The sequence below is a fragment of the Gorilla gorilla genome, chromosome 10, assembly GCF_029281585.2.
Source record: "Gorilla gorilla gorilla isolate KB3781 chromosome 10, NHGRI_mGorGor1-v2.1_pri, whole genome shotgun sequence".
NCBI lineage: Eukaryota > Metazoa > Chordata > Mammalia > Primates > Hominidae > Gorilla > Gorilla gorilla.
This window is the reverse complement of record NC_073234.2, coordinates 95,979,374-96,006,465: the sequence shown is the minus strand read 5'-3', so window position 1 is coordinate 96,006,465 and position 27,092 is coordinate 95,979,374. Positions and strand designations below refer to the sequence as shown.

General features: G+C 32.9%; 1 protein-coding gene across 1 annotated transcript in view; it reads right to left on the bottom strand.

Moving 5' to 3' along the window:
* PTPRQ (protein tyrosine phosphatase receptor type Q) overlaps window positions 1-27,092 on the bottom strand; it is a 236,930-nt gene that overhangs the window by 16,078 nt on the left and 193,760 nt on the right. The window contains exons 37-40 of the mRNA XM_055358903.1: window positions 14,093-14,119; window positions 13,348-13,429; window positions 10,176-10,266; window positions 4,977-5,053 (exon numbers count right to left, since the gene is read on the bottom strand). Coding sequence (XP_055214878.1) covers window positions 4,977-5,053; window positions 10,176-10,266; window positions 13,348-13,429; window positions 14,093-14,119 — 277 coding nt within the window. The remainder of the gene's footprint in view (window positions 1-4,976; window positions 5,054-10,175; window positions 10,267-13,347; window positions 13,430-14,092; window positions 14,120-27,092) is intronic.

The window sequence follows — 27,092 nt, the reverse complement described above, 5'->3', positions numbered from 1 at the left end:
GGCTAATTTATTTCAGAAAATGGTAAAGCACCAGGTAAAATGTTTGCCTAAAGGTGTTTTGGAGATATTTCCATTGTATCTTATGAAAATGAAGAAAGTATGTCAATTCTGTTTGCTATTTCTGCTTCTACCTTTGAATATGTGTGTGCCAACTTTTGAGTTTTTCTGAGAGGAAACTTCTTGCCTGGACTTTTGCCCTTTAATTGGAATATAGAGTTTACTGGTTTTTAAAGCTCTGTGATACATGGAAAAAGTGTAAGTTTCATTCCACATGTCAACTTTCATTATGACCTTTACCCATGGATGCCACTTTTCATTGCAGTCCTTAAATTAGCTCAGAGATTTTCCTCTGGATTATCAGCCAGGAAAATGTAGAATCTATTACCATGAAACATCAACAGCAATAAAAATAACATGTATTTATTAAGTGCTTCCAATGTGTAATTCAGTGAATAATTGAAATATGATTTAGTAGCAATGAATAAAGTAGGGTTGATTATTATTCCTACTTTATCAGTGTAGAAACTTCACTCAGAAAGTTTCAGGTCATACAGCTACAAAAATGCAGCGAAGGAATTTGAACTCAGGTCCATTTGAACTCTAAAGCATATGTATTTACCCATCTAAATATAATCCTCCTTTTTATGAATTCAACAATTATTAAATGCCTACTACCTCTCAGGTATTGTGGAACTACATGTTAAAAAAGTAATTTAAATATTGCTTCCAAATCAATATTTTTATGCTTTATTCTAATCTCATACAGCAGTTATTCAGTTATATCCAGTGAATTTGTATATGCAGATACAATTAGTTTTAGAATAGCATATGAGATGGAGAAGGTCAGACCAATCCTTCTTTTCATCCTTTGAGATTTAACTATTGTGAATGTTGAATGGTGCAAACCTAATTATCTGCATACTTTCTCAATAATTCTAGCATTAAGTTTAGTGAAGATAAGGTATTTCATTAAATTTGTATAGAAGAAGGCAGTAAGTTTGAATAATGAAAACAATGTATAGGCCTAGAGACTAGAGCACTGGTTTTGACTTTAGTCCTTTCTAACAGTGTACCCTGTAGAGCAGGCTACTTAAATAAGCTAATCTTCAGTTTCCTAATTATAAATTAGAGATAATCATTATTTTCTTGCACACCTCAGAGAGTCATTTTGAATACTATTTGTAAAATGAGGAATGTGAAATTGCTTTGAAAATTTTGAAGTGCTCTATAAATGTAAAGGTTTCCAAAAATTGCAGATTTTTTATGTTAAAGTTTATCCATATTATACAGGAAATAATCACATTTTAGTGCCTATCAATGTCCTTGAACAGGTTTTCGTTATTTACCCATATAAGCTCTAGGGAAAAAAAATGTAAAATGTGCAGTTTATATTTACTCCTGCAAACACCCTCAATTGTTTTATTATGCTAAAGAAAATGTGTTGGGCATTGATGGTGATATATTTGTATATGCCTATAAGTATATGTGTGTATGTGTACATATATGTGTGTACATATACAAATATATGTATATGTTTATATACAAATGTATACATATAGGCATATAAAAATATATCACCATATTCTATATTGTTTGATAATTATTCCAAAATTACAATATATATATTGGGTCCTATTGCTAAAGGAGTGAATAGTGGGAGAATTTATATACATGCATATACATATCTAGATACATACATACAAAATGTATATATGTTTATATTATATATATACATATATAAAATATAGACATATAAAATGTAACTGTATATACACATATACAAATATATTTATGTATACACACATATATGTGTGTATATATATATATTTTTTCTTCTTGTATGATTACGATGTCATTAAAAGCAGAGATTCTTCATCTTAATATCCCCCAAACTGTCTAGCAAATCCTTGTAAATGATGTATATAAATACGCATGTGTGTTTGTGTTTTCATATGTATGTGTTTTAGGGGTCCTCAATTCATACTGAAGGATTGATAGTAAGATCATGAAGACTGAATCTCCATCCTTACATGGTACTTAGATAAGAGGAAATATACATGCTTATCCTCATATAGTGCCCAGTACCTTATGCTCTTCCTCACACAGAGAAGGCAATTAATAAATGAGATCACTGTGAGTTAGAATCTGACAAAAGCTATGCTAAATATACAAAGTGTGGAGGGATCAAAGAAGAGAGGACAATCAATATTAATAAATTGATTTTGATTTATAAAATGTATCTCCTAGTCATTTTCATTTCACTTTTTCAGGGACACAATATCCTTTAGTATTATAATGCTCTGTCAACATAGGAACAAATCTGATGTTTCTAATGTTACTGCAACCATTTGCATGATAGCCTTTAATCTCTAGTTGTGTTAAAAGCTGTCATCAAGTCAAAGTAATTGCAGGCATCTCAAATTGACAGGAGAGATAATTTTGACGAGCCTTCCTCAAAATTAATTATAAGCCTTTCTCTTATACCTAAAATCATAGTATTTTCATTTTTGACCCTCTTGAAAACCTTTCTAAACTCATTTGTACAGTTGGTGGCAGATTATGGGGCTGCAATATCACTTCTTCCTACCTCTTTCACAGTCTATCCTTCATCAAAATCTTCCAGCCTTTCCAAGTCCTAACTCTGGGAGCACCATTCTCGAGAATGGCGAAGGGCAGAGGAAAACACACATTGGCATGTTAACCTAGTTATAAACCCTGGGCTGGAGTGTCCCAGTCTTAACATACATCCCTCAGACCATATGCTGGTCCTCCTCTGTCTCTTCCCCAGACTTCAGTTTTTCATGTCTCTATCTGAACACTAGTTATTTTGCTTTCTTTCCTACCTCCCTCTATAGTTCTCTTCCCTTTGCCATAGCTTCCAAAGAAACTGAAACCCGGAATCCATTCATAGATGACCTCTGTCTTTTGCTCCTGGGACAAGTGTTCATAAACTTTCAATTGGAAGTGCTTTCGAATAAAACTTGGGAGTAGGGGGAAATTGAGATACCACACATTTTTTCTAAGGTGAAGATTGTAGGACTATGTAGGTGGAAAGTGAGGACCACTGCAGTATCATTGCTACATCTGTTCCCATCTGTTCTTGACATCCTGAGCAAAGGAGATTTCTCTGAGTGCTACAGTACACTGCCAGCCCCAATATAGAAATCCGCCTTCTTGTAAAGTGCCTACCATCTGAGCCTGCTTACCATGCAGCTCAGCAATGATTATGCATATCATTACATTGGGTCATAGTGACGTTGTTGTAAGATTTATTATATTACAACATCACTTGATTACAGCAGAATATATATCTTCAGGCTTCCTAGTTTATTGCTCATACCACGTTATCATTTGCTCATAGCTGTATGCTGACAACCTATCATATTTCAAGGGGACACTGGGGGTTTGTGAAAATTACTTTGCTTACATAATCTGTGTGGTTCAGCTACACCTACTAAAATTGTCTGTTTTTCTTCTTAATTATATTCATATCCTGTACTGTCATGCCTTATGGAACATTAGACAATATGAGCTGTTGATTTGTATCTACTTATTGGTGAATAAAAAATGATACAAATCAATAGGTCATTGATACAACCAGTTGTCCTTGTCCTGATTGATGGCATTTGATTACTAGAGTAGTGATGAAATTTAACTATCTAAATGCATATATGCATCATTTTGTAAATCCAAGTAAAACTTTAACATGCTGTAGAGTTTAGATTATAATGGAAATTGTAAGCATAAGATTTCACCAAAATGTTTACATTTTGAATTACATTTTAGAGGGAATCAATCATTTGATAAATGAATAAAATGTTACCATAATAGTAAATTCATGTAATTCTTTAAATACAGATTTAAAGTTCTAGCATTAAAATAGAATGAAATCTAAAGAATACCTTAGATTCTCTAAACTTTCCTTCACTTCTCTGGTTAAAAAGTCTTTAAGTCTTAAATTCTCCCATTATTCACTCCTTTGACAACAGGACCCAATATATGATTGTAATTTTAGATTAATTATCAACCAATATCAGATTTAGAACTAATTCCTTTTTTTTTCCTCCATGACAAAGGCTTGGAGGGAATGAGACACAACACAAGTATGTTTGATGTTGGAGAAAGGGTGGAACGTCATATAACAAGAGCCTTAATAGAACTGAAGGAAATAGCGGGCATGGATGAGAAGACCTATGGATAAGAAAAAGCCTGTGGAGAGTGTGGGCAGCAGAGGAAATCTTCATGTATTTGTAGATTCACCATAATGAAGATAGTTAAGCTTGCTATGCATTAGAATTTAAGTCAGTGGGTAAGAATATAAAGAGACATAACTTGGTTAAAAAAAAACCCAACGACTGTAAAGCAGAGTTGTTCAGAGATAGAATCCCCTGTCTTAGGAAGAAGTGGATGAATCAATGCCAAAAGAGGCTGACAGGAATTTTTTAGAGTTCCAAGGTGAATGGTCAAATTCAGGGCACTTCCTTCTTTAAGATTCCATGAATTTGCAAACCAAGTGGAGATCTTGAGTGCATATAAGGTTTCAATGTACCTATGATGGTGATGGCATTATTACCCGCTTGAAGGACTGCAGATCTAGAAGGGAAGAGCTGCATAATAGATTTTCATGTTATATGGACATAACTGTCCATTTGATAATTTTTAATTCACAGAGATTGGCAAAATATGGAGAATACATTAACAAAGCATATGAATTAGTGGAAAGATCAGGGATGTGTAGCCTGAAGTTGAACATCTGCCACGTACTGGTGAAATAATTTTTGATAAGTTAGTATCTCTGTTAGGCATATCCATATCCCCATCTATAAAATGAGGGTACACAATGAGGTTGTAAATAACTGGCATATTAAGATCCATAGGAGTTGTAATAAATTTGTTGTTTTAAGTAACTGGAAAGATAACACAATTTCAGTAATTATGTTTTATACAATTATAAAATATATAAAATAGTAACTTACAGAAATATAGCTGGCATTAATATAATCCGAACCTGGAACACTAGCGTCAGCTGTCAGCTTTACTCTGTTATTATTATCTAGAAGAAAATATAAGGAATCAATGCTAATTGGCTTTTTAAATTGTTACTACTTTTTTTACTATAAAAGTAATACAAAGAAGATGAAAATGTAACATTCCAATTTCACAGATGGCGGTAAATTTAAAAAAGTTATTTCTTCTCCCATATTTCTACCACCCAGAGACAATGACTATTAATATGTCCTTGTATACATTTCCAGAATTTTCTATGCATATTCTTTATATTCTAATTTTCTTTAGCTACAAATGGAGTGTATACAATCTGTTCTGCAAATCTTTTTTTCATATACATATGTCTTTCCATATCAGCATAAACAAAGATAAGTAGTTCATTATTTCTAAAAGCTATACAGTATTTCACTGTTTGAATATATAATAACATAGTTATTTAACCTTTTATTATTATTTAAATGATTCACTTTGTAATTATAAAATGTTGAATAGATATAATTGAAATTTTTGCATATTGCATATATATAGGAGTATATTTGTAGAATATACTACCAGCAGTAAAATTTTTAGATTTTATGCATTCCAAATTTTGAAAAACGTTTCTCAATTGTTCTCTAACAATTCATACTCTGAACCAAAGTGTTTGAAAAATTGTTTTCTCTTACTTTCACTATCACAAGGTATTATTAAATACTTTATGTTCTTTGTACAAATACAAATTGATCTCTCATAATATTTATTTTGATTTCCTTAAATACAAGTGAAACCGAGCTTCTTTCCTTATGTTTATTGACCATTTTAATGCCTTTTCTATTAACTGCCTTTCACATTTTCTCACTTTTATTTTAAAAAAAGTATGCTAAAAACAGAAGGCTACATATCACCTTTTGTCATATTAATTAAAATTTTCTTCTTAGTTCGTCATTTGTCCTTGACTTTGTCTATCAATTTTGCCATACAAAAATTTATATTATTATGCAATCAAATTTCTCATTATTTTTCACTATGACTTTGTACCATTTGTCAAAGTTGCCATTATAAATTATTATTATGTTACAAATTCTAGTTTCTTCTGAAAATTTCATGGATTTTTCTAGTTTTAACTATTTCAATCTTTGGCCCATTGGGACTTTTTTTTTTTTTTGAGGAATGAGGTATAAATATATCTTTTATTGTTTATCTGTTGTCGTTGGAACCACAAATAGTATCAATTTTTTAACATTTCATCTTTTCTCCCTGATTTGGAACACCACTTTGTTTTCTAGGTAGTTAGGTCTATTTCTAGACCATTCATTCTTTTCCATTAATTTATCTGCCTATTCTTTCTTTCAAATTTCTAATTACTACTTTTTAGAATATTTTAAGAGCTAGTAAAATTAGATACCCTGTACTCATTACTTTTCTTCAGAGAAAAATGTCAGAAATTGCTTTTCCTGAGAAATTTTACCAAGTTGATATTATAATTGAAACATCCAGTAATAATTTTTAACTAAACATGAAATATCCACGACTTAATTGTTTTGACGGGTTGTTTGTTTTCAAGGAGGAAGAATGGGTAAACAGGATTGGGTCTGAATTCCAGATGATTTGCCTACCATACATATGGCCTTGGGTAAATTGCTTAGCGTCTCTGCTCCTTGGTTACCTCAGCTATAAGATGTCATTATAAGACAGATTTTGTATAATCCTCTTGAAGAAAATTTACATGAAAGCTTATAATAGGCACTGAATACATGTTCTTGCGTTCTTTAAACTTAAGCACATAATATGTTAAAATGAATTAGTTGTATTGTTAGTAATCACAATTACTTGCCCAATGTGGTTATGTTTAGAAATGGGAATGATTAAACACATTTCTGCAAATGATTTATGTCCCAAATATAGAATTTTATATGATCTAGTTTAATGACATTGTAACTAGTCCTGTAACTAAGGAAGAGAATCGTTATGTTTCTATTCACTAGATACACCTCCTTATAACTATCTAAGTCAACTACAAGCTAAACTTTTCTTTGTGGTGTTGGAATACTTCTGAAGGTCATAGGTCGTCTTTCAAATGGAGATTCAGAAATCTCTTCTGCAAGTATTTGCTGCTAATTCTAGTATCTTAAGGTGTTTTAAGCTAATGTCTTCTAAAACATGCTGTGATATTTGGCATTCTACTTCTTACATTACTCAGGGGAGAGAAACAATGGACTTCATTTAGCTGGCTCAAGCTAAAATTCAAATTCCATTAGCTAAAATTCAAATTCTATTAAAATGAATTCAATCTCTGCAGGGAAAATAAATTTTCTTCAGCTTTATGGGTTCTCTGCAAGCACAATAGGATAATCTACTTAGTTTAAACATCTTATTTGCTTGTTCCTAGTGTGTGTGTGTACATGCGTGTGAGAGTGTGTATGGGTGTGTGTGTGTGTGTGTGAGAGAGAGAGAGAGAGACAGAGAGAGAGAGACAGAGAGAGCTGGGGGTATACTTGCCCATAGAATAGATGTGGCTGCGACTTTACAGCTTGGTTTCTAACTCAGGCTAGAGATTTGGGCTAGTTATCTCCAGACAGTAGCCTAAATGCCTATGAATTAACCTTATTCACCCAGAAAGTTAGCAGCTCTTAAAAGGAAATGATCTATTAACCAATAAGATAAGAACTAATATTTTGAATGTTTCCTGTGTTCCAATACTGGGCAAAGCGATTTACATGATTATTTCATCTAATTTTTACAATACTCTTATGGGGTAGAGACCACTGAATAAAATGTCAAGAGTCACTAATGTAGTTAGTGGGTAAACAGATTTGTAACCCAGGAAGCCTGATTAATTTTTTATCTCAGCTTCAGATATGGAAAATTGTGGTAGCCATACTCCTCAGTCCTTTTTATTACTTTAAGATTGTTTATTTAGTTCCATCAACCACTCTTATTCTCTTCTCATCCTATAAGTAATAAGCTAAAATTGTCTAACATTTCTTATAGTCATAAAGGGAACCCAGGTAATAATGCACTGAAATCTTAATAAATGATTGAAAAGTCACACAGCAAAAAAACTTTCTAATCTATCAAATTTTACATATTTCAAATTAGACACTCCTTGGAAGTAAGTTAGACATATTTGAATTACTTTATACATACTGATATATTATAAATTAATTCTTTTTTTTTTTTTGAGACAGAGTCTCGCTCTGTCGCCCAGGATGGAGTGCAATGGTGTGATCTCGGCTCACTGCAACCTCCGCCTCCCAGGTTCAAGCAATTCTCCTGCCTCAGCCTCCCGAGTAGCTGGGATTACAGGCACCTGCCATCACGCCCGGCTAATTTTTTTTTTTTTTTTGTATTTTTAGTAGAGACGGGGTTTCACCACATTTGCCAGGCTAGTCTTGAACTTCTGACCTCAAGTGATCTGCCCGCCTCAGCCTCCCAACCTGCTGGGATTACAGGCGTGAGCCACCGCACCCGGCCGTTAATTCTACACAATTGAAAAAATACTAATTATTCCACAGCAACTGTCCCTTAATCAGATTACAGTATTTATTTTCACAGAATATCACCAAATAAGCATGAAGCAAACAGTCTGGATGAAATTTAGGTACAGATAAATATAAAGACATGGGAATGTCCATAACTTTTATAATTACATTGCATCCAACCTAGGTTAACTCTCTAAAAGAAAGAATAAAAGGATGCGTTGAAAAATGTCCTGGTCTTAGAAATTTAACCAGCCTGACAAACATGGTGAAAACCTGTCTCCACTTAAAATACAAAATTAGCCGGGCGTGATGGCACATGCCTGTAATCCCAGCTACTTGGGAGGCTGAGGCAGGAGATTGCTTGAACCCAGGAGGCAGAAGTTGAAGTGAGCCAAGATTGCACCACTGCACTCCAGCCTGGACAGCAAGAGCAAAAGTCCAAAAAGAAAGAAAAGAAAAGAGAAAAGAAAAGAAAGGAAGAGAGAGAAGAAAGAGAGAAAGAAAGAAAAGAAAGAAAGAAAAGAAAGAAAGAAAGAAATTATTAATGTTTCTTTATTTCCTCTAACCAAGTCTTGTTATCTTGCTCTTAAAATCATTTACTTATGATTTGTTTTGTTGCAGAAAGGATTTAGGTGGTTAAAGCTATTCGTATTTTCATCCTATTCTACTTCTTAGAAATTAACAGGTTCTAGTAGATTACTACTTCCTATATCATGTTTCCTTACATTTGTTTCCTTAGTGAACTTCATAAGTTATTCCCTAGTTCTAGAATACTGGAATTTGGTCTGTTTCTTCCTATGCATGTCCTTTACAATTCGACATTCTATGATCACATCCTTCTCTAGGTCTGTGTCTTTCTAGAAAGAAGAGTTCAGTTTTTAAGAAGTGTAGCAATTCCCCCCATATATATTTGAAAAGGCATAGACAAAAATATATATACACACACACAGATGTATATTATCTTTAAAATTGGGAACATTTCAAAACTCTAGACTTTGAAACGTTTCAGGACATCACAATGTCACTTTTTAATTTCATAGTGTAAAATGTATTGAATCAGAATATTGAAAATAGGGATATCTGTTCAAAAATATAATAGCAAACATATAGCTATTAGTAACAGAGAAATGTCCTATTTTCCTTTCACATCACTGTTAATTCTTTAAGCAATAACACTGTTTATTTTCTTATTGATTGAAAAATGAAGCTGTATTTACTATGGTGAAGCTCATTCTGCCTCATATGTAAAATGAATTCATGTAAGTGTGCATTTACTCTGATCTTCAATGAATATTTTACAATGCATTTTTTTATGTTCCATAGGAAAACACTGCTATGCTGTTAAGGGAAACTAATGCACAAAGCTAAGTGAGAATATTCCCTTTGCATTTGATGCTAGGTCTGTAGGAAGATGTTAAACAGGTTCATTACTTGGGTTGAATTACAAAGCTAAGAAACTATTAGGTCTACAGTTTCTTGCACCTGCGTAAGTGAACTTGTGTGAACAAACTGAAAACCATGTATACTAACTTTAGTTAAATATGAACAAAGCAAAAGATATATAATTTGATAGTCACTGCCAATAAAATACATTATTATAATTCAAACAATATAAAATAAAATATATTAAGGAAACAACAAAAAAGTTAAGATGGTAGGCATTTAAAAATATTTCCTAGCTAAACCAAAACCAACAAATGCACATACATGGTTTTATGTTTGGGAAGCGGTTTTTTGCTCTATTCCAAGGCAGATCAGCATCAGTTGAAGAAAGATCCTGAAGAAATTTTGGTAATTCCTGTAAAATAAAGTCATTACAAAGTTTACATTTATCAGAGGTAAACAAGAAATTTCACTTATTAAAAGACAGTTATTTGTCCTAAACTTTTTTTTAATTTTTAAATTAAAAGCACCTGTCATAACTGTGGAAACAAGGTCAAGTTAACAGTAATGAGTTTACCTAGGCTTTCACCAAAAATATCCTGAATAAAGTTGGTCAGCTGGGTTTTGCTCTTTCTGAGATAATTTCTTTGCACTTTGGGAAGCCTTAAGATGTGGCAACCATGTTAGTGACCATTTTACATATGTTACTAATGGTTTCATCGGGTACACACTATTGTTTAATATTTTAGTGTCTACTTAGTAGGAAAAGGGATTTCAATGATTTATTTTTTGTTTTCTCTCCTCAGGCAGTGTGATTTCATGCCTGTTAATTGGTACAACATTGGTCAGTTTGAGAAGATGCCAGAGGTCAATTCCTGCTCTTAGTAAGCATTGTTAAATCAATAATGGAATGCAAAGGTGCAATTAAGAATTATCAGATATAGATGAAGGGTCAAGAAGATCTATTATTGACATTTGATGAAAATTCATGATATTATCTATCTACCTTGCTCTTGGCAAAGCAAGCATCATTAAAAAGTCTGGCATAAGAAAATATGTTCATTATTTTGTTGAGCTGAAAATTTACATGTGTGAAATTTATAGTTTTCCATTTTAGAAATCTCAACTTGCCAAATTCCATAAAAAGCACTAAAAATATGTGTTTTAACAATTTTTCAACATCAATATAAATTATTTCTTTTAATTGGATAAGTTTCTCTTATTTTTTTTCTCAAAATTAAAATCTGGACAATTGTTTACATATGGGTATGTATTAAGGGACAGGAATGGTGTAAGATCTGAATTCTGATGTGTTGGCACCAAAGGCTTACAAAATTTTTTTAACCCAATAAGGAGTCCTAGAACAGCTTCCTTGTGTCAAAGTTTTGGAAATACATAAAGAAGGGAGAAAAAAGGTGAGTTTAAATAGACTGAAAGAGCACTTATATTTTATAATTATTTCACATAAAAGTTTCCATTTCTAGACTTAAGCAGCTCTGGCTTTGGTAAGCAATGCTCAAACACTAGGTTGATTGTTTAGATGGTAATGTTACACTGGGCAGTGTTATCCTTATCAGGGTGCACAAGGCCACAATTCTCCCTATTTAGCTCTTTCTCCTATTGTTTTCTCTCTTTTCAGTGGGACCACAGATGAGTTAGACCGTTTTTGCATTCCTATCCTTTTCCTGTCTCTGGAACACCTTTTTTCCTTTACCTTCTCATTAGACTTCTGCTCATCCTAAAGTTCATGTTGAAAGTCACCTTTTTTATGAACTCTTTTCTGGTTGATATACAAACAGATTTGATCCTCAATCTTCATGCATATCTCCATCATGATACAGTAAATTTGCAATTTTTACACATCTGCAGTTCTTACCATAATATGAGCTTCTTTATGGTAGAATTTATCATCGCAATAGCTAATACTTGTGCCAGCTACTGTTCTTAGTATTGCTTATATTCAATCATTTTATATTCATAATTTAATAAAGTAGATATTATCATTTTACAAATGAAGATATTGAGGCAAAGAGAGTTTAAGAAATTTGCCCAAAGTCACTTAGCTGGTAAGTGCTGATTTACTATATATCAATGTGCCAAATACAATGCCTATCACATAGTAGGAACTTATAAATATTTAAGATATCAGTGAATATGTCCTGAGTTAAAAGGTTTATCAAATATATGCACCAAAAATGTATTTATTAAAACATAATTTAATAATTTGCTTTAGAAATTCTTAACAAAGCATTAGACAAAAGGAAATTTTTAAAAAGTTCTTCAAACTATGGTCTTCAAAAAACTTAAACTAGAAACTTTCTCGTATAATATATGTGAAAATGTTATTGCTAATAAAACTTTTTATCTACTTGGTCATGCATAATGTAATTATATTCACTCTTATTCTAGGGAAATTACACTTTTGCTCCTGAAAAATTGAGAATTCTTGCTGTCTAAATGCTAGGAAGAATTTTATGGCACTATTGATTTTGTTAAGTCCAGACCAATATTTCTTAAGAAGCATAACCAAAAGGCTGCAGGAAATACCATTAATCTTCTCTCATTTTTGTTATTATTCCCTAAGAGACTGAAATATTATAATTCTGAATTATTTAATCCAATTGTTTTATTCTTTGTTTCAGAAGTTCACACACTGGAAATTTCATGGAAAAAAATAAAATAGAAATAATGTTTTTGGTGACATGTAGAAATCTGTCTTTCTTAATAACAAAATAATCATCTAAGTTAGAAAAGATGCTTATAACTCTTAAAGTAGCTTGAAGATTTGATATCTACCTTATGTTTTTAAATAATTTCAATTTTATAGATATACAAAATGTTAAAAAAAATTATTCACAACTTTTAAGTAGATTTAAAGTGACAAATTCTTAATTTTATACATTTTCATTATATGATACAGCATTTATTCCATAGTAACTTTAAAAAGGCCCCCTGTAAAACATGGACATTACTTATCTTTTTTTTTATTTTTAGACAGTTCTAGAAATAATTTTCTTATAGTTTCTGGAAGCATCAAGTTTTGGTCTCACATTCATCTATATCACTAATGTAAACCAAGTAGGTAAACGTAAAATGAAATAATTTAGTGTCCAAATGTAAAATAATTACTTAAATATAAAACTACACTTACAGTATGACCTAAACCTTGAATACAAAACAAACTAATGAATATGGCATTCTACATTTGCACCTACATCTGGATGAAAGAGCAGAGAAGAGACAAGGTCATGCTGCCAATACAGGGGAGGTCTGAAGAAGACCACCTTTTCCTGACACAGTAGGTGAATAATTCTGATCAGGTTGCACCAGCAGCGGCCCAGTGTAACATTACTATCAAAACAATCAACCTGGTAATTGGGTATTGATTATCAAGGCCAGAGTCCTTCATGGCCTTGCATGCTTAAAATGGACATGAAATGTGACACATGAAACGACTGGAGGTCTTGCAATGTTGTGACAACTGCTAGTAACATACCGAAAATTCTTCTTGAAACTTTAGGTTGTTGTTTGTGCAAAGCTCTTCAACATGTTGCAGGAAGGATTTCTTGCTTATTGGCCTCCAAGTAAAGAAAGGTATAAAATAGGGTCATGTTAGATTGTATTTGTTCACGTTAGCATTGGCACTGGCTTCACTGTTAACAAGTTAAAGAACAATGGGCATCCCCAAAATCACAAACAACACAGCTTTTTAAAGTCACTCTGTTATACTTATAAAATTAACTTTTCTTCTTTAAGCTCACTTTCTTTGTATTCATGGCACAAAATTCCTTCAATTTTTTAGTGACATTAAATAAAGGATTTAGCATTTTAATGAAGAAAACTTTTCAAGTAAATGTAAGGGCATAAAGTTATCATTGACTCCTAAAGCACATAATACCTCTTTGTCAGACAGAAAACATTTTATACATTACAAGGTTTTAGAAGATATAAAATATTGCAGTGACCTCATTCTCATAATGACATGGTTTTCAAACCCCAAGGAGTTTAAATATCCCCGTATTACTTCCCAAGCTAAAATACAGACATGCAGGCTTCACCCCAGAGAGAGAGAAAGCATTTCTCCAGTTACCATGCAATTAGTCATGCTTTTATGATTTATATCCAGCTTGGAGGTTTTTCCAACAAACATACAAAAAGTGAATCACACATTAAGGTTCTACTGAGTCAGTGCATCTAACTTTAATATTCGAAAAGAAGAAAAAAATATTTAACAAACTTACTTGATGGATTTTCTATAACTAAGTAACCTGCAATAGAGATTGTGTTAAATGCATTGTGAGTCAGAGTGGACAGCTAATTCTGAAAGAAGTGTAGATTAAAGTCAGAAAATTATAATAAATCAATAATGTAAAATGTGCTATGCCTTTAACTAATATATGATCATTATTTCAAATTTTATTTATTTTTTTGAAATTACATTATTTGGACTCAAACATGGCAAATAATTTACATTCTTTCTCGAGCTGAAAAGATGTTATTGTTATTATAAATGTCATTATAAATGCTTAAAAATGTTAGGCATTTAGGATACTACATTAAAAATAGATCACTTTTTAATATACTGCATGGTATTTAGTGGTCTAAAAGAGCTAATGTGGATTTTAAAAATATTTCCTCTATATATAGAAAGTGTTGAACCAGACAGAATGAATCCATGAAACATGACATCACATTGGCTAAGCATTGTTTCATGAGTGAGTTTGGATAAATACACAGCAACAACAAATTATAACTATTTCCATTACTTTAGACCTATCTTTTGTGACAGATCATTGGCCAAATTATTTATACTCTGTAAACAAAAATAATTTTAACAGCTAAATAAGCTACACAACACACACAAACTTAGAGAGGGGCGTATCATTAATAACACTTACATCATGCACAACAAATTAGCACTGCAAAAAACACAAAAGGCACAAAATATAATGAAATGAACTAAGGAACATATGACTTTTTCAAAGTTTTAAATCTAGAATGATATTAGGGATTTTACTATATTCTTTAATTGAAGAATATTTGTAAGAAGATATGTTTTTTGAAGCAAAGAATGAATAAAAGAAAAAAATGGTTTGAAAAACAGAGCATAATAAATATGAAAATGGTCAAAAAGAGGTGTGTTCAATGAAGAAAACAGGATTTAAAAGGAAGTATATTTCATTACAATACAGGAATTGTTGAAAAATATGGGGGTGCTGGAGCAGGTATTACAAAGTAGAATGTTAGAATTCTCAGTTAATGATGGGTGCCCCCCAAGCAGAAAGAGATGTTGTATCTTCCAGCTTCTCAGGGTAAACATAAAGTGATAGACTATTCCATTGCCAAACAGGGCATCTAAGTGACAAAGTAGCAGTGACTAACAAAGAGTCTTGGTGGATAAGCTTAAGAGTGCCCAACAATACCCTAGAGTGATTTAAAGAAAGCAAGAAAGAATTCCTTATTCTAGATGGATATGGAGACGGCTGAAAGGGCTACCAAATGAGAAGAATCTTTGATTTGGGGAAGGGAAAATAGAATGTCTGAATATTGGAGGCCCTGGAAATATCTCTGACATAGTAACAGTTGCAGTGGGGACTGAAGCCACAATCAATCTTTGTTGGAAATAATTACCCCTCAGTGAAGACCAGCAAGCAAGAAAGATAAACTACAGGCTACATCCACACATACTACCTAGCTCCCTTAAGATAACTTGCTGCCCAGTGCTCCTATGATACCTTGTTCTTCAGAAATAGGAAAGAATAGAAGGTTGTGTTGGGTAAATTCTGATCAACTGAACATAAGATATAAATGACTGAGATGCTATGATTACCAAGGTCTATTTCCCTGCTACCACATGGACATAGAAACTCTTGAGCTTTGTGGAAATAACTTTTATAATAACAGCAAATATTATTCCATTGTGACTGGCAAAATTTAAGCACAATATATATGATTTAGTGACAGGCTAGTAGTCTGCCTATATAAGGACAGTGAGACTGTCATCCATCGTAGAGAGATTACTTTTTCCTAGAGGATCATTTGAGCCGGTACTGCAAAAGTATTTTTACTGAGATAACTAGAATCTAAAGTAGATGTTGGTTTCTGGGAAAATGTCAATAAACCATTTGAAGCATCAGTATACATTTGTGAAATCCGTAAGAGACATTAAATGTGAATAATCATATTAAAGAAAAGTGAGCAAGAAATAGCTAAAGCAAAATATTATTCATATTATTGCTCTTCTTTAATCATCTCTATTCTTCATTTCAGAAGTTATGATTAATTGAATAAATATACTTTTTTTTGTTTTAAGTTCATGTCTTTTCAGTGAAAAACTCGACCAAAAGTTGCTGTTTCACTATTCTTAATTCATTTTGCATTTAAAATCTCTCCCTAAAGATTTTTTTTCGCAGAAATACATCATCGTAAATTTATTAAGTGCTGTGAAACTCAGATTTTTAAAAGTTTGAGCAGATGTCATTGATGCCTAACCCACATCGCCTGGGCACTCAACATTCACATGCAAGGAGATAGTTTTCTACTACAAGGACCTGCCACTCTCCTCGAGTGTCTCCTGCATCCAGGCTAGAAGCATCGGAGGGTAAATATTCCAAGAAACATCCATCAACCAATGACTAACCAGAGTTGGTGGATAAATACCCCAGCTCCCTCACCCCTCAAGGGGGATAATAAAGATGTGCATTTCATGATGTCCGCCTAAAGATATTTTAAACCATAACTGGCTATATTGGGTTTGGGTGGATATTTGGGAATTATTGCCTTATTATAAAATATGATGCCTTTATTGGTTTCAAATGCCGGCTTGAACAACTACTAGTTATATTATCATGTGCAATACTTAATTTTTCTGTGCCTCAGTTTCCTAGTTTGGGAAATGTATTAAATTAAGTTCATATATTTAAAGGTCTCTGCCTTTAGTAAGCAATACATAAGTATTGGTTACTATCAATAGTATGATAATTACTATTGCTAGCTTAGTTTGTATATCTCAAGCTGCTCCTATCCATACTGTTCTACAATTGATACTGATATAAGGAAGGGATTTTTTCCATTATTTCCAAAAGAATATTCTCTTAATTTTACTCAAAGATGGATAGACTATATTGTGCTAAAATATAGTAGTCACGGATATCTAGCTTTCAAATCCAAGTCTCGATTTCTAGCTCTCAAATCAAGATCCCAAACAAATCTCTAATACAATGACCATAATAATTCAGTTTTCATATAGTCATGTAAAACATCTCTAACCATGCCCACATTTCTCACATTATTCCTTGTAACTCCTCTTCATGCATCCTGTTTGCACTCCAGATATTCTGTATATATCCCTCCCTCTCAATTTTATACCATTCCAGGCATTCTTCCTACAACGGAAATTTTACTTATTCTTTAATACCTGATTCAAATGTTAACAACCCTATCGATCTTACTCTGTTCTACTAAAAAGAAAATAATTTCCTTTGCCTGTAAAATCAAATTTCCAAGGACAAATCATCTCCTATGTTGTATTATGGCTATTTAAGTCCCTGCATTAAGGATACAAGCGCTTGGGCTCATATATACTTCAGGGCTGGGGCAGGATTAACACTTGGCTTACTAGATGTCCCTCATAACATTATTCACAGTAAACATTAAATAAATCATATCAAATATAAAATTGTGGATGAATTCAGATTAAGATACACAGAAAGCAAAATATGAATATTCTGGTTTTATTGTGAGGGAATATCTGAATTGAATACATTTTCACACTAAATTATTAAGAAACTGAGAATTCTCAAGAGGTCTTAACTCAAAGCTTTAAATATGTAAAATCAATAGATTTATCAGCAAAAAGCATGTGAGTCTAAGCAAAAGCCATAGCAGATAACCTAACATTATAAATTAACAGGTGCACTTTGTTAGGAAGTTAGATAAATGAACAATAAAATTGCTCTTGCCTACTCAAGTGATAAACAAATAGGCACACACTTTAAGAAAAAGAGAGGTGGAATCTGATTTGGTTTTATTTTCTTTTGTATCACTCTTTTTTATCTAAATCCAATCACTTTTTAGAATCTGTTCTTCACATTTATGTTTATATAAGATAAGAAATAAAGCTTCTAGTAGTCCAGTTTTTATGTAATTTTCTAGTCTGTACTTATGTCACAATCATTTGTGAGTTGAAATCTTCAAATACCTATTAGGAATGCTCAAATTGAGAAGACATTTTGAGGTATATTACCTGACTATTTCAAATAAAAGTTAGACATTTCCTTCCTCATTGTTGTCTGTAGTATACTTATCATTGCTTTCGTTCTTAGCCTCATGTTGTATAGGTGTATTTCTCCCTTAGGTATTGGCTACATTCTAAATTGTATTTTTCTTTGAGGTTTTAAGCTTTAATGTTTATATACAAAAAAATTAATTTGAATGATTTATAGAGAGAATGAGAAAAGAAAATGGGACATAGTATAAGGAAAATGCACTAACTTATCACTGATGAGGTATAATTAAATTCCTAATAGGAAAAACTGTTTGCTGAAATAAGCACTAAAAAACTCACAGAAATTGATGTGCATGAAAATCAACAATGCTATTTCAGGAGTGCTAGTTTCGAATGAAGTGATCCAAGGAGATACTCAAACATACTCAAATAGAAAACTTTTTATTAACATTTTAAAAACTTAAAAAAAAATTGTTAAATGGAAAGCATTTTTAGACTGGTAGGATATTCATTTATGATAGTGAAGGTTACTGTCAGACTATAATCAGTTCATTACTGGATAAATCAATTTGGGAACTGTCCAGATTTCAATAAGATAACTGACTAATTTCCAATAGAAAGGGCTAAACACTTTTTATTACATGAATCTTAACTGTCTTAAATTCTATATCTTTTGGTTGAAAAGTGTCTTATTTCACGTCTGGACTCATTTCTTTAAAGCCTATCAAAAACTTAAATTCCACTCAGATTACTCTTGATGGATCTAGAAAGGAAGCATTTATTTATGTTGGCAGTGGTGATTGAAGACCATATTGTCACAGAGACTCAGCTTTCCCTCAAGGTCAATTAGTTGAAATCTATAGGGAATTAAAATATAGTCCTAATAGAGAGCCACAGATGATAACCTATAGCTGAGCAGCTTCAACCAGCATTACCAGTGGTATGGGACAAACTGAGAAACTTTTCTTCTACTTAACCAGTGATGTTAAGTTAAAAATAAAATAATCTCAAATTTGTCAATTGATGTAAAAATATGTATTTGTATCCCATAACATGTACTTGCTACTTAGATTAAATTTGTGAAGAATCTATTTCTCTGGTAAAATATTAATATTTCCAAGTTTTGTATGATACTGAGTGTGAGTTTTTAGTTTATATATTTCATCAAGTCACTAATGACACATAAATTACATCTACTTCTACAATATTCTATCGCTTATCCAAAGCATCTATTTTAATACTTTTAAAGGTGCCTTAATTTTTGTTATTTCCTATTAGTTTTCTTTATTTTGTTCTTTCACATCCTTCTGCATTCTTTCACATCCTTCTGCATTCTGTCACATCCTTCTGTATTCTTTTACCAAATCATTGATGTTTCTGTGGTGCTCAGTATAAATTTAAAATATCCTAACCCATGGTTGGTCCTATACAGCTGATTCTAAAACTTTATAAGAGAAATATACCATAAGTGAGTAATAGAATACTTCCTTTTTTTTTTGAGATGGGATTTCACGCTTGTTGCCCAGGCTGGAGTGCAATGGTGCAACCTCGGCTCATTGCAACCTCTGCCTCCTGGGTTCAAGCGATTCTCCTGCCTCAGCCTCCTGAGTAGCTGGGATTACAGGTGTCTGCCACTATGCCTGGCTAAATTTTGTACTTTTAGTAGAGACGGGTTTTTGCCATGTTGGCCAGGCTGGTCTCGAACTCCTGACCTCAGGGGATCTACCTGCCTCGACCTCCCAAAGTGCTGGGATTACAGGCATGAGCCACCGCGCCTGGCCATTTAATACTTTTTTAAATCAGGAAGACAATTAATAGTAAATGATATGTATTACCTTCTCAACATATCTTCTCATATGTGTAGGACAAATGAGTTTAAAAGAAGCATTAAATTTGAAGGATAGCTCTTTGGAGGCAATGTTTCTTTCTTTCTCATCACACTATTCCCAGTGCCTAAAACAGTGCCTAGCACTTGAGAGATACTCAATTGTTATTAATTTTTATTTAAACAAGATGAAATGGCCTTTTAGATGAGAAGTGAATGCAATATTCTTGCTGATGTCAAAGAGCTCAGAGGTATGATCCCCAGTGTGGCAGAAGTTGAATTTTCCTTATTACTAAGCCTTTCCACATTAGCACATTTGAAAAAATATTCTTGCCAGAAGTCTTCTTTTGTCAACCATGTATTCTAAATGAAAACCATGGGCATTGTTTAGCTACATCAGGGGCAACAGGGTAGAATTTGTAGATAGAGAGGAGAAAGAGACTGATCAAAGTTATGTGAAGAGATGGATGGGGCCCTGAGCAAGGACTCAACGAATAGGAGATACCAGAAGATATTATACCAGCTAAAAATAAGGCCTTACTGCCTATTAGCCAAGATGACAGGCAGGCAATAACATTTCTCTGTTAGATGTTAGAAGCAACCTCAGAAAACTGGATTTGGAACAAGACAGATCTACTTTAAATAGTGTGACGTATGTAGAGGTGTTCTATAAAGGTTCTGACTAACACAAATGATTAAGTTTAGCTCTGTCAGGGTAAGGGCTCTGACTGAGCAGGGTACTATTCACTGATTCTAGGAAAGAAAATTTGGCATTAGAGAGAGGAAAGCAAGAAAAAAGAAAGAAGCAAGCAAGCAAGAAAAGAAAGAAAGAAGAAAAAAGAGAAAGAAAATAGAGAGGGAAGGAGGGAGAGAAAGGCAGAGAGCGAGAGAGAGAGTGTGAGAGAGAGAGAAAGAAAGAAGGAGAAAAAGAATAGGAAAAGGATTCTATTTTATGATGATGAAGAAAGACATTCAGCAGAGTTGCTCAACCAAACCGCCTCTGAGTCTGGAATGGCCCAGAGGTTAACTTTGAGTGCTGGTTGAAAATTGATATTTTATGTGTAATGTGATCAATTAAATCTTCAGTTTAACAGTGTCTTACTTTGACAAATGTTTGAACCCCATCAAGCAGGTCCTCTGAAGGAAATGTATTTTCATAAAAGTATTTTAATTCTGTCAATGGGAACTTGGTAACTAGTTAATCTGAAGTTAAAACAAGGTTACTTATGATTCCCAAATGCTAAATGTGATTAGATTAGAAATAGACCGGGCTTCCTTGATTTTAATAATGCAGAGTATTATTCATGGTTAACCAGCCTATCAGGAGCTTTGGCCCCATTCAGCCTTATAGCTCATGAAGACGGATTCTTCTTTAGTAAGGCGTGTGATTTTGAAATCAAATGCCTTTTTATTCTCTGCCTCCATTCATATTCCTCCATTCATATTCCTTCATTTACATTCTTTGCATGAAGAAATTTATTATGCTTGGGACACTCAATCAGTTACTGGGGTCCCTGCTAGTGCTGATATTCTGCTATGCTACTCTCAGAATGTAACAAAAAATGTTTGTGCCAGGATACAAATGGCATTTCTGAGCATCAGGGGAGTGCCTGGAAGCGTGCACAGTTGGCTACCCATTGGTCAGTGGAGAAATAACGTTTCCATGAAATATGCCATTCTGTGTATGCACTAGAGAGTTAGGGAACAAGAAATGTCATTGTCTTGGTCCTCACAGGTTAACCATCTACAGTTGCAAAAATGAGCTTGTATGAAATGTAAATATAGTTTCCACCCATCAGATGTAGAACTCAACTCTTGCATCATGTTGATAACAGAATGAGAAGCCTGTACAGGAATCTAGGTGCAAACTTAATTTGCTATCAAATCTAACACAACATGAGAACACAGCAAATTCTCAGGACATGCACATTATGAGTCAATGTGCATTTTGATAAGACTAACTTGACCATTATCAATAGCATGCAATATTATAAAGGACACGTTGTAAGTAGACATATAGCTTTTTGGGGGAGCTTTGGAAAAAATAGTGCATTAAACAACAAGATGTTCAATATTATGTATTTTAAAATATAGAGCACACCACCTGACAAGATTAAAATAATCACAGCAGAATTCTGCATTACCACAGTAACTTACTGGATGACAAAAATCTCCTTGCGTCTAAAGAAAAATGAAGAGTATCTGGAAGTAAAGATTCATTATTTATTTAGTATACAAACACACTGAATTATTTTTGATTTGTTATTACAAGAATATGAGCATTAAGTATCTCCAATTTCATTCCAAGCATAGAACATTTCTTGTATTCCGAATTCACAAATTTTTGCCATTGTTTGCAAAGATAGCTTAAGTTTAGAACAGAAGTAAAATATATGACCAGAATTTGTCAAAGAATGATGACACTTAAAATGTGAACTATTAGGATTTCATATATCAGTCAAAAATTATGCGTTATTATTGAAGCCAAAATAAAAATTGCACTACTAAAAGTTTTCCAGTTTATGCAAGTTTGAGTCAACATTAAATGCCATCACTTCTTTGCTTCATATCATGAGACAACAAAGAAATCCAAAGAGGCACCTCTTTCTTTAGACTCATTCTCATCATAGAAAATGCTGCTGAGGAAGAATTCCATGGGTCTTTGTCTATTTAAGAAAGTTTACATTAATCTTCTCTAGTATGCTTCGAAGTTAAACACACACACACACACACACACACACACACGTGTATCTTCATACCTCAGAGAAAGACCTGGGCTAGCTTGTAGATCTCCTGCTTATTAGCTGTATGACCTTAGACATTTACATAAACCTGTCCTATCATCATTTTTTAATCCATCTGTAAAATGGGGATAGGTGTACCTACCACTAAGGGTTGAAAGAGTTAAGTGAAATCACTACATGCAGAGTTTAACACAGGAGTTGCTGATAAACAGTAGCTATTATTTTGTTAGCAAACTCTATATATGAAAGTAGACTGGAGTAGTATTCAATATTACAAATATAAATCACAATAGTAACAATACCAAAGGTATTCTGGTTTATAGTTTACAAAGTACATATGTAGAATTTTTTTAAGCAGTAATCTTCCTGAAGACATAACTGTGTATTTAACAAAAATTCAACATGTACACTTCTAAAGTTACTGAAGAAAGAAAATTATCGAAGAAGACTTCTCTTAAAATAGAAATTTTTCCAACTCATTAGATTATTTGCTTTATCTTGTTGTGAATTTTAATTGTATTCTTGACTATTGGCTTGGGCTTTGAGGCTTAAGATAACGTGCCATTACATTCACTCAACTAAAATAGGCAGGGTAATTAATATGAAGTGGTGCATAAAATTCTTGAAAAAAAATTGAGGACTAAAAGAAACTGAGTTTTTGTCAAGTAAGAATATTAGTGACATTGATTAATGTTGTTTTACTATTCTTTTCTGATTTAGTCGGCATAAGAAACAAAACTTCCGTGACTTAAATGTGGAAAGAAGATAGTAAAAAATAAGCTTATTTAGCAAATAGCATTTTTAGCTTACGAAAATTCTGTTGGGTTATTTAATTATAAGTGATGTGACTCTCATGGGAAGGTAATCGTTTTACAGTTAAACTAGTTAAAGGCAATCCACAAGGTGAGTCAGTCTCAGTGATACAGGTCTGTGTCTTACTGTGCGTGTCTGTGTCTGCTGATCTTGCCAATAAGAGCTCTAAGAAACCTTTCTAACTTCAGTGGGCTAAGTGGTGGTGTTTTGCAGGAGCCATCACAAAATGTTGTTCTGTATGTTTATTAGATAACAAAACCCAAGGATCATTTCCTAATTCGGTAAGTGTGAAACAGATGAGCCCAAAATGTTACATATTCTTCCTAAGAATTATAGTTTGTGTTATCTAAACTTAAACATAAAATGTGAATAATTTTTGTACATAATATAATTATCATTCAAATTGAGAATTTAGAACATTATTTTAGTATATCCTTGAATGTTTTCATAGAATTAAAGAGTACTATATCTTTATTTGACTCCTGCTCTCATTTGGGAAGAAATAGTATAGAATGATAGAGTGAGAGAAGGCATTTTCAAAAGTTTTGTGAAACAAAGTGGAACATAATTAAATAATGAGTTTACAAATAACAAAAATTACAGAATGGGTTTTAAAGTGTAAATATACAGGCAGAGAGTATAAAATAGTTAAATAATTTCTAAAATATGAAACCACAAATCATTGAAAGGACTTAGTACCAAGCACCATGTTTGTTTTTTGTTTTATTTTTGCCTAGTTGGTAACTTCCTAAAATTAATATTTTAATTATTGATTAGAGATTCTTCTTTTATCATTTATCTTTTGGACATGGGAAAACATACAGGACTCTGAAAAATTATGAGCTCAGTTTTGCATGAAAAATTTAGCAGGTTGGAATAAAAAAGACATGCCTAAGAATCAAGTAGAGAGAGCGTATGTTAGCTGGGTAGATTTTTTTTTTTTTTTTTTAACGGAGTTTCACTCTTGTTGCCCAGGCTGGAGTGCAATGGTGTGATCTTGGCTCACTGCCACTTTCAGCCTCCTGGGTTCAAGTGATTATCCTGCCTCAGCCTCCTGAGTAGCTGGGATTACAGGCATGCGCCACCACGCCTGGCTAATTTTTGTATTTTTAGTAGAGATGGGGTTTCACCATGTTGGGCCGGCTGATCTCAAAATCCTGACCTCAGTTGATCCACCTACCTAGGCCTCCCAAAGTGCTGAGATTACAGGCATGAGCCACTATGCCCAGCCTATTAGCTGGGTAGATTTAAGAGAAATTATGGAAGTTCTTTCCTGCAGATAACAAAGACATATGGTGGAAGTCTGCCAACAATTTAGGGAGCTAAATCAGACTTCTTGATTCTCACTCCTAGAATCTACCATCAGTCTCTGATTGACTTTGAATGGATTTAGATCTTCAAACACCTCAAAACAGATGAAGAGTTTTAGAGCTTCACCAAATGACAGGATCCACACATATGTACATGCAGCTAATTATATTTGTTGTTTTTTCCAGTCTTATTGTCTAATGTTTTAGTGACTTTATTAACATAAAAATATTGCATAAATAGTAAAGCTGGACACAGATCTCTGTACTGAAGAATTAACGCCCAAATCACTTAATTGTTATTTTAATGCATTTCTGTAATAAGTCCAGCAAAACATGTTATTATGCACCATTGGAATTACAAACAATTGTGAATACCAGAATCCCAACAAACAAGTGAAAAAGTGAAAAGCATGGAAACTAATATTTCCAATTTTGCTATTATCATGGGTAATATATACTAATTCTCTGTGTGTAACAAAATAAAAATTATCCGAAATATTATTTCACTTTTAAACCCTTTTACAAATAATGCAATATGTAAATAAATAAACACAGAAGTGGAAAAATAAATAATGAAGAGTGAAGGTCAAATAAAGTAGACCCTGAATTATAAATAACCAATAGTAAACAATCTATACATTCCTTGCCCACCTTTTTCATGATCTGAAACTTTTCTGTAGCTGCCATGACAGTCATTGTAAAAAAAAAAAAAAAAAAAAAATCTACTCTTTTTTTTTTTTTGACATGGAGTCTTGCTCTGTCACCCAGGCTAGAGTAGCTGGGACTACAGGCACATGCCACCATGCTGGGCTAATTTTATATTTTTAATAGAGATGGGGTTTCACCATGCTAGCCAGGCTGGTTTCAAACTCCTGACCTCAGGTTATCCACCCTCCTCAGCCTCCCAAAATGCTGGGATTACAGGCGTGAGTCACCACACCGGACCTTTTCTAACTTTTTTGTGATGGATGTATTTAGTGTTCAGAAGTAGAGAAAGGGGCAAGCTGTGAAAATATACAGTGCTTAGGGGATTGAATCTCACCACAGTCTGCCTCGAATGTAACCTCTTCGATAAATAATACTTTCTCCAATATTGACTGTTTAAAAACATGACATAATAAACAAAAAGAGTGCTTTTTCACATTATTACATTTGCTGAAGATATACTTATTAAGGATTTTTCACAGGCTACTAAGTATTCTTTTAACAAAATGAAAATGCCTACCAGTGTTGGGGAGGGGGTCGGTCTTAGAAGTTTACATTTTAGTATGAACAGATTCAACTATATTGTTCAAATAGCTAAAATTAATTGCACTGAGAGATTTGAATTTTTTCCCTTGTGCATTTTCAGTTGTAGAATAAAGGGATGGGCCACACAGGCCTGAGGAGGGGCAAAAGGAACTGACGATGGAGTGCAGGAAGGAGGCTAGGAGGATACCACTAAAATTCATTTGGCGCATAGGGGAAAAGGAGGAAAAACTTTCTTTGATGATGCAGAATGATTCCTTAAGGGCTGAGACACAGTCTAGTAGTAGCAGTGCTTGTGTTCCTATGGTATGGTTTTACTTAGATGAGTTACCCTGGGAATCTTTTATTGATTCTTTTTACATATTTGATATTTTATACATAATATTTCTTATATAGAAAACTATGTCTTGGATAACTTACAATCATCTGACACTTACATCTTTGGAGTACTATCCATTTGTGGATAGGACCACCGTATTAGAACACAAAGATCAACATCTGAATGTTTAAAAAGTCAGCTGTCATATCCAAGAAAACATATTTCCCTGCAATTTAGTGATAACATTGAATAACCTTCATTTTGTAGCATTTGGAAGGACTTTGCTTATCAGATGACACTTCCCTCTATAGCACGTATTAGGTATTTTTAGATATGCTGGAAATATACTTGCAAAGTCCATCTATTAGATAAAGACCAACTTTAACAAGTGACAACTACAAATGAATAACTCTTTTTGAGTCCAAGACATTTGATGCCATATTTTCAAAATTAAGAATAATTTTTTTTAATTTTAACAGAGCTGAGCAAATACTTGGTAACAACTACTTTGTGCTTATAAGCATTACATATTATTGAATCTTATAAAAATGCAAACTTGTTAAAATAGCCTGATGGTAGTTTTCATTAAGAATTTGATGAATTATCTTAATAGACAAGTTTTTATAATGTGCCAACATTTTGAATAATTGATAATGCTTTTAAAAGGATTTATAATTATTTTTTCTTTAAAATTATGTACTTTACTATTTCCAATAGGTACCAATGAAACATATTTAGTACACATGTTTTTACTT